Raw genomic sequence first — 18,203 nt, 5'->3', positions numbered from 1 at the left:
GCCCGAACCACTACAGCCCCTGGGTGTGTGCTTGAAAGGACTTTACTTGAATCCCTCCCATTTGCATGCTAGTATTACTTGAATCCCTCCCAACTCCTATTTTTGGGTTTTTTCAAGGCCTACTAAAATGGACTTTAAGATGAAGGATCTTGATCATCTAAAAGAGTCCAAAATTTTCTTAAGTTGATGGGCAGGATGGTCCAACCCCTTTGAGCGACCCAGAGTACCCCAATATGTAAGGAATGTGATGAACATTACCGGTACGCAATACATGCATCCCATAAAAGTACTCCCTCTGTCCCATAGGACCCGTACGTAAGAAGTTTCTGGCGGTTAAAATTGTTTTTAGAAATGCATTTTTTGGGTTTAAAATTGGCACGAAACTCTAAGCATGACAAAATGGTAAGCTTGATGAAGAATAAATTTATTTTATTTAAATTATGAGAAAGTCCATAATCTAGAATTCATTAAGGTGTCTCTTTAGCTTGTTGTGTTGCTTTTTTGGGGGGGTTTTATAATTTTTTTCCCTTATTCAATTTTTTTTTTGTTAAACTTTTGTGATTTATTGATTCATTTCAACAAGACGCATTGAAAAAGTAAAAAGTGAATTTTACTCGTATTTTTTAAAAAAAATATCTAAGAAAAAATCTAATAAACGAGAAATTTTTGGATGCTGAGCGGGTACCACATGGTGGTACCTAGTGTGCATCTCAGCCATCCAAAAGTATTTTGGATGGCCTATATCCGACCACTCTCTTCTCTTTTTCTCTCTCTAAAATTGTACCCCGTTCAATGCATGGGACAAAAAAATTTACGATTTTGTTTTTTTTCGTTTCCATGTATTGAACAGGCACAACACTAGTTATATTTGTAAAATCAAGTGTAAACAAAGAATATTCTAGGGAGCTGATAATGCCAAAATCCTTTTGTTCCTGTCAAAACTCTTTTTGTTCCTTCCAAAACTCTTTTTGTTCCTTCTAAAACTCAAGGTTTACTTTTGACTGCATAACTTAATTATCGTCCATTACACCAATTGTTTTACACGATGAAATTCCATGACTTAATTCAAATAACTGCACCTCGATAGTGGTTTGAAATCCCATCAATAGGTTTTACTCTTGTCAGCCTACTCAAGGTTCACACTATGAAATCCCATAGGATTATTTTATCATTCTTTTTAATTCTCCTACTCTCAACCCATCAAAGCTTCAAATGAGAGGCGTACAGAGCTTGGCTGTGGTTTCTCTTGGCATTCCTCTAACAGATCTATTGAAAACATAATTGTTAGATGAGTTGCTTTGCTTGCCTGCTTTACTTTGCACTTATAAGGGTTATTTTAATTTGGGATCATAATTAATTTTGCTTGTTACGATCATAATTTTGCTTGAAAACATGGTGTAATGGAGCGCAAGCCGCTCACGATCATAAATTTTTTCAACAAACCCATCTCACCATTGTCATTGTTTTCACGATCATAATATATATATATACAGATTCAATCAGGTAAGGGCGCCCTTACCTTGGTAAGGACCTTCTATTTTCCGATCGAATTTCGATGATCCGAGCCGTTCAATGTGTTTAGAACGTGATTTTAAGGGTACTCGCAAGAAATCGGCAAAAAAAATGACCGGGAAGGGCTTTATCCGAGCAGTTTTTGTTTGTTTTTTATCGACCGGTTCAAATAAAAACTGTTCGAATGAAGCCCTTTCTAATATTTTTTTTTGCTGATTTCTCGCGGGTACCCTTAAAATCACGTTCTGAACACATTGAGCAGCTCGGATCATCGAAATTCGATCGGGAAAAGGGAGAAAAAGGGAAGCCCTTACCTTAATTAGGTAAGGGCGCCCTTACCTGAAGGGGACTGATATACAGATTCAATCAGGTAAGGGCGCCCTTACCTTGTTAAGGTAAGGACCTCCCATTTTCCGATCGAATTTCGATGATCCGAGCCGCTCAATGTGTTTAGAACGTGATTTTAAGGGTATTCGCAAGAAATCAGCAAAAAAAATGACCGGGAAGGGCTTTATCCGAGCAGTTTTTGTTTGTTTTTTATCGAATGGTTCAAATAAAAACTGTTTGAATGAAGCCCTTCCTAATATTTTTTTTTTGCTGATTTCTCGCGGGTACCCTTAAAATCACGTTCTGAACACATTGAGCGGCTCGGATCATCGAAATTCGATCGGGAAAAGGGAGAAAAAGGGAAGCCCTTACCTTAATTAGGTAAGGGCGCCCTTACCTGAAGGGGACTGTATATATATATATATATATTTCAATTTTGCACTTGTGAGATTTGAAAGGGCATTTTTGTAAAGCAAGTGGTATAGTGGAGGGCAATTAAGTGATGCAATGAAAGGACAACCTTAAGTTTTGGAAGAGACAAAAAGGGTTTTGACATTATCAAATCCCATATTCTATTCCCGATTACTCTAATAGTAATTTTTTTGTCTTGTACATTGAATGGGGTATAACGCTAGTTATATTAGTAAAATCAAATGTAAACAGATAAAATTCCATTACCGATTACTCTAGTAGTCCCAAATTAGTTAACTTCCATCATTATTATATTGGTGGAGTATTTTGTTAGTGGATATTGATAATGTTAAAATCAATTTTGTGAATGTTAAAATTAGTAGTGCATAAAAAATTTGTAGCATGTGCATGAGTACAAAACTCTTACGTATTGGATGTTTAGTGTTAATCATTTTCACATTTTCAAAAAAAAAATGTTATTGTTTAATTTGATTACACCAAATTAACGAAAGTTATATGAAGAAATTAAATAAGCATCCTATTTAGAAGACTAAAAAAGAAGAAGAGAGATTTGAAAAATTAGGAGAAAGAAAGGGTAGTATAGGATTTCATTGAATTTGAGGATGGAAAGATAAATATTTAAACACATTAGGATGAACACCTAAATAAATAGGGTAAAAAGGATGGCTAATTAAATTTTCCAAGTTATATTTGCTAAATAACTTTGTTAGATGTTATAACCAATTAATTAGATTTTGAACACTTGGAGGAATTTAGAACCATGGTACATAACTTCCCACTCTCTCCTCCCGCGTACTCCCGCCCCCCAACAACCCCCCCCCCCCCCCCCCCCCCCCGACAAATTAAAAAAATCAAAAAGTCTAGAAATGATTGAAGGTTTGGAAGCTTTTCAATATCAAATACTATATTGGTATGGGATATAGATAACAGTTGTACTACAGGTACAATAACCCGAGTAAAACAGTCGCATACAGAATCATTTTGTCACTATTTTGGATCCTACAAAGATGATCGGAGCCCTTATTTTTTCTTAATATAATTTTTAGGATCCTGGATAAAAATCATCTCAATTCGATATCGGTAAAGACGTTTATGAATCATCTAAATTTGTTTCAAAAATTCAGGCCAAATTCTGAAGCAAAATTGTATGATTCGTAAACACCCTTACCGGTATCGAATTGAGATGATTTTTTACAGTGACCCTGAAAAATATATTTTGAATAAAATGAGAGGTTCCGATTATCTTTGTGAGACCCAAAACAGGCGCAAAATAGATCTATGCGCGACTGCTGTACGGGGTTTGCTGTACCCCTAACATTTCTGTATAGATAAATATCTATACATCCGGACTAGATGAGATCGCCGAAAGAATACCACGTGTGTCGGCTCCTTTTGGCCGGCACCCAAAAATTCCACCACGTAATAAACCCAGCGTCGGCCACGTTCATTTCACAGAGCATCAAGTCAACCAAGACCTCTCTCTCAGTCCATCTCTCCCCGAATACGTGTCACTCTCCCATTCGCTCCCTCGTACGGGCGGAAAATTCCCACGAAGCCGCCACTCCCGTTCCTCATACCTCGCGTGTTATCCACCACGTGTCCCCTCCTCAACCCCGGACACGCTCACCCGTCCCACCGCCTATCCGACAAATCCATAACCCCCAATAACTTTCGGACACGTGTCTCCCCACCCACCCCATCTATAAATACCAGAAAAAACCTCCAAATCCAATAATTGAAACCAAAATTCCAATCATTCCCAGAGTTCAAGAAAAGGTCCAAAACCAAGTTCAAAACTCGTGATATTATTCTCTGTCTTTCTTTTTTTTTTTCTTTCAAATCTTCCTTCTTTTATTTGTTTGGATCATTTTTTTTTCCAAACATTTCTTCGAATCAGCTTACGGCACACCTCATCGACATTATTTCGATCAGTTTTTGTCAAATGAGAAGTAATCACGACGCGTTCACTCGCCGGATTCTGACATTCCCGGCAATCCGTCCTTGCCAATCCATCTCTCCCGCGACCCTTCTTGATTCTCTCATCACTCTCTCATCCAACATATCCAAGTACAAATCGAAAACATTTTTTTCCAACAATCGAAATGCTAGACAATCGATTCTCTTAGTAGAGGTCCTCTCAATCTTCTTCCAAGAAATCCATGAGAACCAGTCTTGTCTCTCTGATTCCTCTGTTTTGAGCTTATCTGAGCTCCACTTCATTTTCCAAAAACTCCAATTCCTATTGGACGATTGCGCCCGCGAGGGCGCTAGGCTATGGATTCTAATGGAATCCGATCACGTGGCCAGTCACTTTCGGATTCTAATAAGAGCGGTGGCGACGGCGCTTGATGTTCTTCCTCTGTTTTCAATCCATGTTTCGATCGAAACCAAAGAATCGACTCAGCTTGTAATGAAACAAGCCTTGAAGTTAAAATTCGAGGTTGACCCAGTTGATGAATCGGCTTCGAATGACGTACTTTCGATCTTGAGCCAATTCAAGAAAAGAATCGTTCCAGATTCGAGTGATCTGAGGCGGGTTCTTAAACATTTGGCTATCAGAAGCTGGAGCGAGTGCCAAAAAGAGATCAAGTTCTTGGAATCCGAAGCGGATGTCGAGCAATTGACATCAGAAAAGAGGGATTTGTCGCTTTTATTCAGTCTAATTGGGTTCATGACATACTGCCGTGGCGTATTATTCGACTCCATTGACAAGAAAAATGACAGCTCTTATAGTAGTAGTGATGTAATCAGGCACCTGAATTGTGAAGATTTCAAGTGCCCAATCTCTCTTGAAATCATGTCCGATCCTGTGACCATCCAAACAGGCCACACCTACGATCGGTCGTCCATTCTGAAATGGTTTAAATCCAGAAATCCCACTTGTCCCAAGACAGGAGAGAAGCTCAAGAGCAAAGATATGGTCCCCAATTTGGCCTTAAAGCAGCTGATTTCGCAATACTGTTGCGAAAATGGCATTCCGTTTAATGAAAAGAGAGCCAGAAGAAACATAACGATGACGGTTATAGCTGGGAGTATAGCTGCGGAGGAATCCGTGAAAATGCTTGCAAATTTTCTTGTCGGTAAGCTCGAACACGGGTCAGGTGAAGAGAGAAACAAAGCAGCTTTCGAGATTCGGGTTCTGACCAAATCAAGCATTTTTAACAGGTCTTGTTTGGCAGATTCAGGAGCAATTCCACATTTACTCAATCTGCTTTCTTCAACAAGTTCATCAACCCAGGAGAACTCTATGGCAGCCGTTTTCAACCTTTCGAGGCATTCAACGAGCAAAACAATCATAGTTCAATACAGTGGTGTGGAATCTATAGTGGTAGTTTTACAGAAGGGGCTGAAAATGGAAGCTAAGCAGCATGCGGCCGGGACCCTCTTTTACCTTGCTTCGGTGGAGGAGTACCGGATTTTGATCGGTGAAACACCGGGGGCTATTTCTGGTTTAATGGAATTACTCAGGGATGGGAGTGAGAGGGGGAAAAAGAATGCATTGGTTGCTATTTTTGGGCTCCTTATGTATTCTGGCAACCACTGGAGAGTTCTTTCTTCTGGGTTAGTCCCATTGGTAGCTAATCTTTTGAAATCGTTCGAAAGGGAAGATCTTGTTACTGATTCTCTAGCAGTTTTAGGTACAATAGCTGAGAAGCAAGATGGGGCGATTGCGATTTTGAGAAGTGGGATTTTGCCTTTAGTTGTGGAGATTTTGAATTCCTCAAGTTCAAAAGCAGGAAAGGAGTATTGTGTTGCTTTGTTGTTGGCTCTTTGTGTCAATGGAGGTGGAGATGAGGTTCTGATTTTAGCAAAGAACCCTTCTATAATGGCTGCATTGTATTCTCTACTTGCGGAAGGGACGTCACGTGGTAGTAAGAAGGCAAGTTCGCTCATCAGACTTCTCCATGAATTCCACGAAAGAAGCTCCTTCTCCGTCTTGATCGCTAACACAGATTTTCCTCGTGATCGATTTGTCCATGTTTGGTAATTCAAAATTATTTGATTCTTCTTTAATTTCTAAGCATCCCATGCCTGTGAATATATAGGTCTAGTGAGGGATGCTTGGTTTGTTTTTGGTTGATGTTTGTGAAATTAGCTCAGTTTTTTCAAGAGCTAATTCACTCGTCGTGCAGCTTCTGTGTTTTTTTGAAGTATGCACAAGACACAGTTGTATCATGATTTGTTTTTTGTCTTTTGGATAACAATAAGACAGTGTCATAGATTAAAATGCCACTGAATAAAAATGTTTTATCCTCTGAAATTTGTCTACTACTTTTTTGGTAATTTCTCAATTAGGAGAATGTAATTACTACTATCATATCGTTGCATGGAAAACCTACACAGAATCATACGGCAGTGAATTTTTCGAATCACGTTGATGGATCTCTTTATTTTCAGTGAGCGAATACGAGAATGCTACGTTGTTTTGCATGAAGTTTCCGTATAAATTCTGTTCCAAAGTCGCTTCCCAGTTAGCCTCTCAACGGTAAGTCACTAAATGCAGAACTCTACTTAAGTTTTCCTCAAGCTAGATTCATAGCAGCATATGGTAAAGCTAATTTACCCTTTCGGATTATGTGTTTACGTGTTTTTCTGAACAAGATTACTAAAAAACCGCATCTGTATTGTGATGTTTCTGATGCGGTTCTAAAATCAAATTCCAACACAATCAAGAATGATCAAACTAGGAATCATTTTGCCTGAAATGAGGAATTACAGGATTCAATACTACTGAAAATGCTACTGAAATATCAAGTGCCTTCTCTAATCTTGCGACCACTTGTTCCATTGATGGCCTCTGCTGCTTAAGCCCGGTGCATGACAAAGCCAACTTCATCACACGTTCGAAAGCTTCATCTGGGAAATCCCCCTTGAGTTTCGGATCAGCGAACTCAGTTATATTCCCACCCCTTGTGAGAAAATTTGCCTGAAAAATATAAATCCCTGATTCGGAAACAGATACTAGAATGTGAAAGCAATTCTGATAGAGAGTTTTTTCTCACCATTTTACTGATAGTCATTGGTTCGTTCGTGTCCATATTGATAACCCGTTGCCCGGATAGGATTTGTAAAAGTACTATTCCAAAACTGTAGACGTCGACAGAAGAATTAACGTGGTGGTTGTTTCGGTACTCAGGATCCACATAACCAAATGTGCCTCTCACTTCTGAGCTCACAAAGGATTGCCCCATGCCCATGACTTTCGATAACCCGAAATCTGAAAGTTTCCCTTGAAAGTTTGTGCCAATGAGAATATTTGTCGGCTGTCAAAAGTCGAAAAACGAAGGGGGAAAAAAAACGATGTCAAAGATTTGCAGTTAAGTATGTGTATGGGAGACGATAATTCACACTAAAGTGCATGCCTTGATATCGCGATGTATAATGCAGCCTTTGGGATACGTGTGGAGAAACGACAGACCCCTAGCGCAATCGATTGCAATCTCAAGTCTTTGGCTCCAAGACAGGATTTTCTCTTTACCTGTTGTTCAGCATTGTCCCAAATGAATCCCCGTGGTACAGAAAAGGAAGAAACAATTGAAAAATCTAAAACGCCCATGAGCATACCAAATAGCCACTCCGAGAGAGTTCCATTTTCGCAAAGCTCATAAACAAGAAAACACTCGTTGCGTCCCTCACAATGACCTAAGAGAGATACAAGATTCGGATGTCTGATGTGCGATAGGCTTGTAACTTCTCTAACAAAAGTCTCCATCTCTCCATCATTGATTATGTGTTTAACCGCGACATGTTGACCATTTGATAAAATCCCCTTGTATACCTTTCCTGGTAAAATAAACAAACGACATCACATAAGAAATCCAACTCAAGAACAAGCAAATTCCTTAACTTTTGGTATTTTTGCCAGAATTCGACGATTAACCACGTTTTTCATGTTATTCGATATTACGCTGTGAAGGTTTTCGTGCTTCTTTAGGCATCACTCTTTAGTCATCTGGTCACTTCCAATTCATCAATCCTCTTGTGATATCTAGTTTTTGTAATCAATAGGGTTGTATCTTCTTATTTTGGCTGCTGTTTTGTTGCAGGTTCTCATTTCTCGGATTATATTGTTTGCAACTCGACTTAATCTTCCATGTACCCTATATTATTGAAGTTCGAACTTCAATACAGAGGACTAATTTGATTTAGATCAAAAAAACAAAGCAAAACATAAAATCCATAAACAACTCACCCGCCATTCCTTGGCCAATGAAGTTCAAGTGACTGAGATCATTTGTCGCGGAATAAATTTCCTTGATCGGTATCTTGTGGCAGCTTGATTCCCCAGATGGTGAAAATTTTGATTCTGAAGGGGAAAAAAAAAAGGGAAGAACCATCAATGGTTGTTCTTAATGTCGTTGTTCCCACCTAGAGCATTTCTGTGACTTAATGTGTGTACCGGTTTTTCCTTTGTGGAGTTTTGGTTTAGATGATCTCCTATACAATATCCAAGACACGACAACGAGCATAACTATAATCCCCAATATTCCTCCAATTAGAATTCCTAACTCTGAAATCAAAGAGAATTTTGTCAGACAAAAATACAAGATTTGCTCAAAGTAGTAGAGGTGATTAGGTCACCTTTGTCCTTCTTTTTGGATTCACCCTCATGATCATCTGCAAAAAAAAATAATAATAAAGCCAGATTGAACCTAATCAGTTAAGATTTCAACTAGGAAATAGGACAATTTGGGGGTACACTTTATGTACATGGATATTAGACCTCTTTCTAACGATCTGCGCATTCTGATATCATGGCCAATCGGTATTCCCAATAACAAAGACGATGCATCAAAAAATGAAGAGAACAAAGAGAGGAAATTTTGGATCAAAGTACTTGAACCTTGATCTAATTTACGGATTGGAAGGCTTTGATCTCCGAGGCACTGATAAACTGCCTGAACCCATTTATCATCGCCAATCCTTCTGCTTGTCATCGAAACAAGTACTGAAAACCTGCAAATATCAGCCTCAACTACAACTGGATCTCTTCTACTGTTTTTCCATATATCCATTTCTTCCCAACTTCTCAAACAATCACTACAAGCCGTATCGGATTGGTTTTTCGAACCCAACAACTTGCAGTTTTCATCTAAAGTCCTTAATCTAGTTCCAAGCTTCCTATCAACATCTGAAACAGAATAGTCAGAACATCCACCACCTCCTTTGCTCAGCTTCTGAATACCACAGTTTACAATACTCTCATAACTAGTCTGCATTGAATCTAAGCAGCCTATTTGCTCAGTGGAATTCAAGAAGATATCTCCTGTTTGGTTGGCGCGATATCCCAACCCATGGAGATACCTGTTGAAAGCAAATCCACAGTGATTCTTGTTTAAGAATCCGCCCCAGTTTCCTTGCGTGCAATTGGAGTCATTCCCAGATGAAGGATTTTGAATATCTAGGATGCAAGTACTGGATAGTAAAGATTGGCAAAATACAAATTTAAGGGTGGTTAATAAGGTGAGAATTGATAAGATGGAGGAGGGGGAGTTTGGATACATTGTTGCATCAATGAGTGGAAATTCAACAAAGAAATAACCCCAGAAGGTTTATTATAACTTGACAATTTCAAGATTCAACAACTGGAGAGTAGCAAAGAGTAGAGAAACAAAGACCAAAACAAGAAGAAGAAGAATGAATATAAACTTTTTGGAACATTAGGGAATGCACGAGATGATTGGAAATATGGGTTTTGGTTGAATACTTGGTTTATTACAAAACTAAAGCAGCTTGCAGTGTTCAAAGTTATAATTTAAGAGAGAGAGAGAGAGAGAGAGAGAGAGAGAGAGAGAGAGAGAGAGAGAGGCAAATGGCTCAAAGGAGTGTGGAAGTCAATTGTTTATTTATTTTTTGACAAGTCAATCACATTCATATCATTTCATAAAGCGAAACGACACTTATAAAGGAATCCGGCCAAAATACAAAGATGATCAAGTTTGTAACGACTGTAATAAAAATAAAAAGGAGTGATGTTGGTCAGAGGAAGGACAATTGGGGGACGGCAAAGAGAGGAATGAAGATGGCGATGGTGGTATTGTATATTGTTTTTATATATGCTTCTTGAATTAAGCAGAGAAAGAATAAACAGACTCGGTATTTTGTTATTTATATTGCGAAAGAGATGGATGGATGAGTTGTATACTTGTAAAAAGAAAGAGATGGCCGGATTCACCAACATGGCTAACAAAGTCGTGGCTGGCTTAGTTGAATTTAGAAAACTGAACCAATGCCCTATCTCTTGAGTCCCCTATGTCCTGGCAAGTAGATTTTTTGAACTGGGCCATTAGGAAAGTTTCTTTTGATTCCTCTGCACGCAATAATAAATGACAGCTTTGCGGATTGAAAAAAGAAAAAGAAAAAATAAAACTGAACCAATGCACCCTTGTTAGTACTGTTATCTTAAGTAAAAGTATCAAATCTCACTTGGATGTATCACAAAGAAGAGAAATAAAGAAATACTAGAGAAATAAAGAAATACTACTTGAGAAGAAATTGGGGAATAGCAATTTGATAGTTCCTGAAACTTCTTTCACATAAATGGAGTTCAGTATTTTATTTTTATTTTTTTGTCGTTAAAGTTCTTTGATATTAGTTTTATGACGCGTTATGAGCACGGAAATTTATATCAAATTGAGAGAAAGGTAAGTGATAGATATAGAATTTCTTTCTTTATTCAATGCTACTAGTTTATTTTTATATATTCTACCTATTATTAATAAGTACCTGAACTCTTTATCAATAACACACCCGAGGTACTTTATTCACAAATAACTAAATACCTGTTATAAATCTGTGCATGTTATGAATTCTGAATTTTCATCTTTTGTCTTCATTTTAGAATATATATTTTTTGAATTTTTCAGCATTCCAAGTCAAAGGATTCATTAGATTCTCGAAGAACTAGGGAAGCAAGGAAGATTAAGCTTTGGTAAAGAGGGAGTATTATTATTCAATTTACTAACTCATGCAGGCTAAGTTTAGAACAATTGTTGTGGAGAACACGAAGCAAAATAATTTGTTCAAAATTTTCAGTATTGGACTCCATAACTGTATGTTGGATTCTGTCGATTTTTTTTCTTCAGATTTTACTAGATTGTAATCCCTAAATCTTTGCATAACTTTCATTCAACCCCATTCAGTATTGGTCTTCATAACTGTATGTTGGATTCTGTCGATTTTCTCAGATTTTACTAGATTGTAACCCCTAAATCTTTGAATAACTTTTATTCAACCCCAATTTTGCAACAATTATGTTTTAATCTACATATCTCCTAATTCAGCCTGCATATTGGCAATAGTTACAATTCTGTAAGAATTTGTTTGATCTACTGTTGCTTGGTACGACACTTCGATGTCTTGCCGATGTGAGATTTATGGGATTTCGGCTCGATTTGGGGTAATCAAGTGAATTTAGTTCTAACAGGAATAAAATCAAGTTAACAAAAGAAAAACAATTCATTACACATATAAAAATTTGAATGCACTTTTTTTTTTTCAAAACTCTCCAAACACGAGCATGAAAATTAAATATTCTACACATGAAAGCATAATGTTTCAATAGTATTCGGAAACTTAAAGATACATTTATGGTGAATACTAATGTATCTTCTAAGGAGATAGCTGAAAACAAGTAAAAAGCTGAGGATAAATAGTGGAAATATCAAGGGGCACGAAACCCCCGGTCCCTTCTTGCATCCGCCCCTGTTACATGTAAAATGGGAGTAATAGATAAACAGATAGCCATCTCTCTCTCTCGTCTTCAATCTCCTTCTGCGCTCATTTTTTTATAGTTGAACATTTTCAATTTTGATAGATCGTCACGAATTGTAAACGAAGCAGCGTGCATACCAGAAATGGATTGTTAGCTAGAAATGGTTGGCGGAGCAAGGATGCATAACAGGCTTGAAACACGACACAAGCGGGACGCACTGAGGGTCGAGCTTTCCTCTACTACTCGTTGGAGCCGGCGTACGAATTTTTCCGTTGAAGGCTTCAACTATCACGGCGACTGTAGCGAACCGTATTCACTTTCAAGAGTCATTTTCATTTCAATCAACTATTGTAAAGTTTCCATTCCATTTAAAGACTCATTCAACAATGCAAAAACTTCTACTTATTAAAGTAGAACTGCAAAAAATTTCAAATCGTACTCAAGGAAAAGGTGCAAAATTTCCCCTTACAAATATGAGCATTGACAAAAACTTTGAAAAATAATTTTCACACCCCATTTTTTTGATGAATATACTCATTTTCTTGTCTTTTAGTGGGATAATTACATAGAAAAGTTTCACTAAAAGATAATAAATGAAGTGCATATATCAAGATGGAGGGTGTAAAAAATATTGCCCAAAAATTTTCATTTCAGTAACAACTGCAAAATTTAAAAGCATTACTTAAGGCGAAGGGCCTAGATTTCGCTAAGTAGACCACCACCCCCTACCACCAAAATATAGCCATTGGGAATTTGGTGCAGGATTTGGTTCACTTGAATTTGGTAAATATTTGAGAAAAATTATAAGCTGGTAGGAGTTTGTAAGGATTGGGGACTCACATTCCGTCCAGTATGATTACCCTCCAGTCCGGTCTAGTTTAATTTTTGTTGGCCCATTTCAGGTCCATATTAATAATAGGAATAGTTTATTGTGTAGAACTTGTCGAGTTCTTCAAGTATAATGAAAATCAAGTTTAGTGAATATTGATCGTTAATTACCGATCGGAACACATTTATCTTGAAAAAAAACACCGAGGACACTGAATCAAAACCATCTGTTTTAGGATAAATGTGTTCCGATGGGTCATTTATCAGTATTCAATGAACTTGAGTAGCATCATGCTTGAAAAATTTGATAAGCTCTACACAATGAACGGCTTCGATTATTGTTATAAGCCCGAAATGGGTCCACAAAAATAAGAACTGGACCGGACTGGATGGTAATAATACTACTAGACAGGAACTCAATCCAACGATTGGAGTTGCATTTTGGGTTGTTTCTGTGAACAAAAAATGCTAAAAACTTAACACATTTTATCATCTCGTTTTCACTAATAAAAAAGTTTCAGTATTTTACCATTTTGTTTCTATTAACAAAAAAGTTATCAACAAAATTTTTTTTTACAGTAATTCTACTCACAAACTGACAAACTCATCAACAACTTATTCACTATCGAAAACATCTAATAACTTCTCAATTACAAATAAGAATTTACAAAATTTTCACTGCCAGAAACACCCACTCGGATTTGAATTTGAGATGATCTTAATCACACTGAGATGATCTTAATCACACCGCGACCCGGAGATTAGTAGAATGGAGGTCTATCCTGCAGAAAACGACGTCGTAACATCAAATCTTCTGGGTCTGGCCCACCAAAATTGGGGAATAAAAAAACGGGGCAGTTAGTTTGCACGTGTGCCACTAGACAATTTTTTCAGCACACGCCATAATACTACCCTGTACCTTCGTCGGTCGGACCCATCCCCGACGACCCGACTGGATCTCTGAGAGAGAGAGAGTATCAAAGATGGGCTACACCGTCGCCGGAGCCACCGCCGACGGCGTAGATTCCGAATCCTCATCTCTCCTTCTCGCCACCACCTCCACCATTACCCAAAACACCAAAATCCCCAAAGACTCCTTCAATCTAACCTACCTAATCTACTTCACCCTGGGCGCGGGCTACCTACTCCCATGGAACGCCTTCATCACCGCCGTCGACTACTTCTCCTACCTCTACCCCGCTGCCTCCGTCGACCGCGTCTTCGCCTCCGTCTACATGCTGGTCGGCCTCTTCTCCCTCCTCCTCATCGTCGCCTACGCCCACAAGTCCGACGCCTTCGTCCGGATCAACGTCGGCCTCGGTCTCTTCGTCGTGTCCCTCCTCGTCGTGCCCGTGATGGACGTGGCGTATATTAAGGGGCAGACGGGGCTTTACGACGGGTTTTATGTGACGGTGGGCGCGGTGGCGCTTTCGGGTTTGGCGGATGCGTTGGTGCAGGGTGGGGTGGTTGGGGCGGCGGGGGAGCTGCCCGAGAGGTATATGCAGGCTGTTGTTGCTGGGACGGCTGCTTCAGGTACTGTTTTGATTAAAAAATGCAGCTTGGTTGTTTTGTGTTTTTTGTGGAATTGGAAATGGGGGTTTTTGGATTAAGGGATTTCAATGTCAATTTTGAATTCATTTTGCTGGTTAATATTGGGTGTTCAGTTGTGGAGCTTGATATTGTGAGTTTGTGTTTGGTCTGTCACAATTTTAGGTCTTTTTGATGTACTCACTCTGTCCCAATTTGTTAGTCTGTTAGTCTGTTTCTGGAGTTCGTGCCACTTTTAGATTGCTTATATCTTTTAGTTAATATGTAATTTTGAAAACTTAGATTGGTAATATAATTGAGATCAATGAAACAAGATCCATATTGCATATAAAAAAGTATTATCAATTAAAAGATATAATCAATCTTTTATCTTGTTAAAATAGAATGCTGGACAAACAAATTGGAACAAGAGGGAGTACAACGATTCTTCGTTATGCCATCTTCGGTATCAGTTGTTGACTTGTAAGTACAGTGTTTGCAAGGGCAAAGCCAGGGATTTGCTCGAGCACGAACAACTATTAGCAGAATGTCAAAATGATTTTTTTAGTGGTAAAACTATGGCACGATAACTAAACTTCTGAACTGAACATAAGCACAAAAGTTAATTCATCTGTCGATGAAGTTTATGATCTAGAGTTTCCCACAAATTGTAGACTTGGACCTGAAGTTGATTTCGGTCTGATATTTTTACTTAGGAAGAAAAATTAACCTCCCCTTTGGAGAATCTGACATGTTGAAATTGGGTATTCCTTTTAAAGTAGTATTTATCATAGGCCTTTTTGGAAAAACTGAAGTGTTCATCTAATATATTTTATCCACTTTAATAAAAATTTCAGCACATAAAAACTTATATTTCATAAACAAGGAGAAGTCAAGAGAGATTTAACAATCGATGTGAACTTTCTGCATGGGATTGACAATGAAGGGCCAAATCGGAAGCTTGGAAAAAAAAAAGTAGGACCAACGAGTGATTTTAACCTTTACAGCCCCTTTGGTTTCTCACCATCTTGTTTGGATGGACAAAAGAGATAGCGAGAAAATAAAAGAGAGTCATATATATATTTACCAATATAACCTCAGCCTTGTCATAAATCATTCTCTAGGGTTTTGTACTTGTCGATGCTCCTGCAACTGGGAGAGAACTAATCGACCAGGTACCCTCTCTCTCCCTCTCTCCCTCCAGTTTATTTTCAATCGACCAGTACCTCCCGTCGACCAAAATTGACCAGAATCAGGTACCTCCTGTCGTCTTGGGGTTGAATCGACGATTTGAGGGGGTGGGTTACAGCGGCAGCGAGGAGTGGTGCGGCGGCGGCGAGGACAAAATTGGCAACTTTATGATTTCTCACAGAATCACGCCGGTTTTGGCGAGAAATGAAATGGGCCTGTGAGGGGTTTCTCATTCTCCCCATTTCTCATCCTCCCCATTTCTCATCCTCTCTCGCAAAATTAAGCTCCCAAACATGGGAAAGAATCCCTTCTCTCTCGCAAAATTAAGCTCCCAAACATGGGAAAGAATCCCTTCTCCCTCCATTTCTCTTCCTCTCTCTCGAAATCTCTCAATCCAAACGAGCTGTTAGGAGGGGGCCGAGGGGCTAGAATTTTTTGCAGGAAAGCTGTTATAATTCTTAACCCTAGGTATATAGGTGCCATTTTGGAAAAATTCAGCAGACTAAGTCATAATTCTTGAATTGTGGACTAGATTCCTTTCTTCTTTTTTTCCCCTGGTATTAAATTTATGTCGAGGGAAACCAAACTTACATCAAGTCAAGCAAGGGCATACCCTTGTGGATTACTACGATACATTCCCAAAGGACCCAAACAGAGGGTTTACCAACGCTAGACACACCACCAATACAAACTAATGCTAATTAAGCAAAGATAATACCTCTAAACCACACCAGGTACCAGTTCCTTATTACCCTTTAGAACCCTAGTTGAGATGTTCCATGAAGGCACATATGGTAGTTTGTCTGTGTAAAGCATACTCTATTCCATCAACTAGCTGTGTCTCTTATATCTTTCTCAACTAGGGTGAATACAGCCATAGCATCCTTAGCTTTATCTCTTATATCGATCTCAATGAGCAAGGATGAAGAGCGGTGTCCATGGTGACCCCCAACTTTTGAGTAATTACTATAACACCTCCAAATTATGAAACTCTATGTAAAATGACAACTTAATTTCTTGAAAATTCGTCTTAATGTGTTTATTTATTTCATGACTATTTGCCATAAGTATGTCATCGGATGACTATGCAGATGTTCTCTCTTTATTCACGGCTGGGTATATCATTGGATGGGTCTTAGCTGTGAATAATTGGAATGAAGTAGAACTGCTTTTAGATTGATACATAACTAGGTTGTCAATTATAATGTATCAATTATTGCCATTCTTTTGATAAATGCAATTGATCACAGCAGATTTCAAGCGAACACAGGTGTTGCATTTGACAGAATAGTTCAAAGCTCCAGTAAGTGGAAAGATAGTTAACTGTATATTATGGGTGTTTGTTTGTGAAGTTACTACATCAGGCTTCTGTGCCTATCTATCTGGAGTCTTCATAATAATGGGCAATGACCTTCATATTTAATGTAGTGAAGTTAGCTAGTAGGTCACACTGTCCTGTGAGAAGGAGTACACTACTTACATTACATTGGCTAAATTAGAGAGGATTCGACTCTCTTGTAACTTCTCTTGTCCAAAATCAATTTTGGAGGAAATAGTGATGCAACTTCATATCTAAGTTCACATTAAGAAGTTGGACTAAATTCTGGTTGGGGGTGAGTTCAACATGTTAATGTGCACTGGCAGTAGTCTCCTACATTTTTTTTGCTGCCTCTATATACAAGTTCTGTACATAAAAGCTCCAATATAAGTAGTGTATAATCTTTAATACAATGGACTGCAGGTGTCCTCGTCTCGTTTCTAAGGATTTTTACCAAAGCTGTATATCCGCAAGATGCCCATGGCCTCAGACAGAGTGCAAATCTCTATTTTGCTGTCAGCATTGCCATCATGGTTATATGCATTGTTCTGTACAATGTTGCTCATAGACTGCCGGTTATTAAGTACTACAATGATCTGAAGATTCAGGCTGTAAATGAGGAGAAAGAAGAGAAAGGTTCCCGAACTGGGGCACTGTGGAGATCAACTCTGTTGGACATCGTTGGTAGAGTCAAATGGATAGGATCTGGGGTCCTCATCATCTATGTTGTGACATTGGCCATATTTCCTGGGTATATTACGGAAGATGTCTATTCCAATATTCTAAAGGACTGGTATGCAGTTCTCCTCATCACTGTTTACAATGTGTTTGATCTAGTTGGCAAGTCTCTAACTGCAGTCTATGTACTTGAGAATTCAAAGGTCGCGATTGGTGCATCGTTTGGTAGACTGCTGTTTTTGCCCCTCTTCTTTGGTTGCTTGCATGGTCCTGAATTCTTCCGAACAGAGATTCCAGTGACATTGCTGACTTGTCTTTTGGGACTTACAAATGGGTATTTGACGAGTGTGTTATTTATTATGGCTCCCAAAACAGTACCACTTCAACACGCGGAGCCTGCGGGGATTGTGATTGTGTTGTTTTTGGTGGTTGGCTTGGCGATTGGTTCAGTTGTTTCGTGGGTTTGGGTCATATGACCCCTAATGGTACGATTCCTCTCTATGGATATCTGGGTTGTCCATGGGTTCGCCTATTCATGTTTTCAATCTGTAATCTCCTTTGTAAAGCTTGTGTTAATACTAGACAGTTTCCCCTTCTGCTTTTCAGGATAAAGCAATGGGTGGTAAAAATTCATCATACTTTTCTAAATCTATAAAGTGACATTAAATTTGTGCA

General features: G+C 38.6%; 3 protein-coding genes across 3 annotated transcripts; 2 read left to right on the top strand and 1 right to left on the bottom strand.

The window, feature by feature from the left end:
- Positions 1–4,003: 4,003 nt before the first annotated feature.
- LOC131311739 (U-box domain-containing protein 18-like) lies at positions 4,004–6,532 on the top strand. Its single transcript, XM_058339305.1, has one exon. The coding sequence runs from the start codon at positions 4,214–4,216 to the stop codon at positions 6,257–6,259; it is 2,046 nt and encodes a 681-aa protein (XP_058195288.1). The 5' UTR covers positions 4,004–4,213; the 3' UTR covers positions 6,260–6,532.
- A 348-nt stretch (positions 6,533–6,880) lies between these two features.
- LOC131311740 (probable receptor-like protein kinase At5g59700) lies at positions 6,881–10,622 on the bottom strand. The gene is made up of 8 exons (XM_058339306.1): positions 9,116–10,622; positions 8,854–8,889; positions 8,672–8,782; positions 8,465–8,578; positions 7,837–8,055; positions 7,635–7,750; positions 7,275–7,535; positions 6,881–7,198 (listed from the first exon to the last, which is right to left on the bottom strand). Exons 1-8 carry the CDS (start codon positions 9,774–9,776, stop codon positions 6,956–6,958), a joined length of 1,761 nt encoding a protein of 586 aa, XP_058195289.1. The 5' UTR covers positions 9,777–10,622; the 3' UTR covers positions 6,881–6,955.
- A 3,068-nt stretch (positions 10,623–13,690) lies between these two features.
- LOC131311738 (equilibrative nucleotide transporter 1) lies at positions 13,691–18,203 on the top strand. The gene is made up of 2 exons (XM_058339304.1): positions 13,691–14,347; positions 17,274–18,203. Exons 1-2 carry the CDS (start codon positions 13,798–13,800, stop codon positions 18,002–18,004), a joined length of 1,281 nt encoding a protein of 426 aa, XP_058195287.1. The 5' UTR covers positions 13,691–13,797; the 3' UTR covers positions 18,005–18,203.

The sequence above is a fragment of the Rhododendron vialii genome, chromosome 12a (assembly GCF_030253575.1).
Source record: "Rhododendron vialii isolate Sample 1 chromosome 12a, ASM3025357v1".
In the NCBI taxonomy this organism is placed as follows: Eukaryota; Viridiplantae; Streptophyta; class Magnoliopsida; order Ericales; family Ericaceae; genus Rhododendron; species Rhododendron vialii.
Note: the sequence above shows the minus strand (reverse complement) of the source record. Positions and strands in the feature narration are given on the sequence as shown.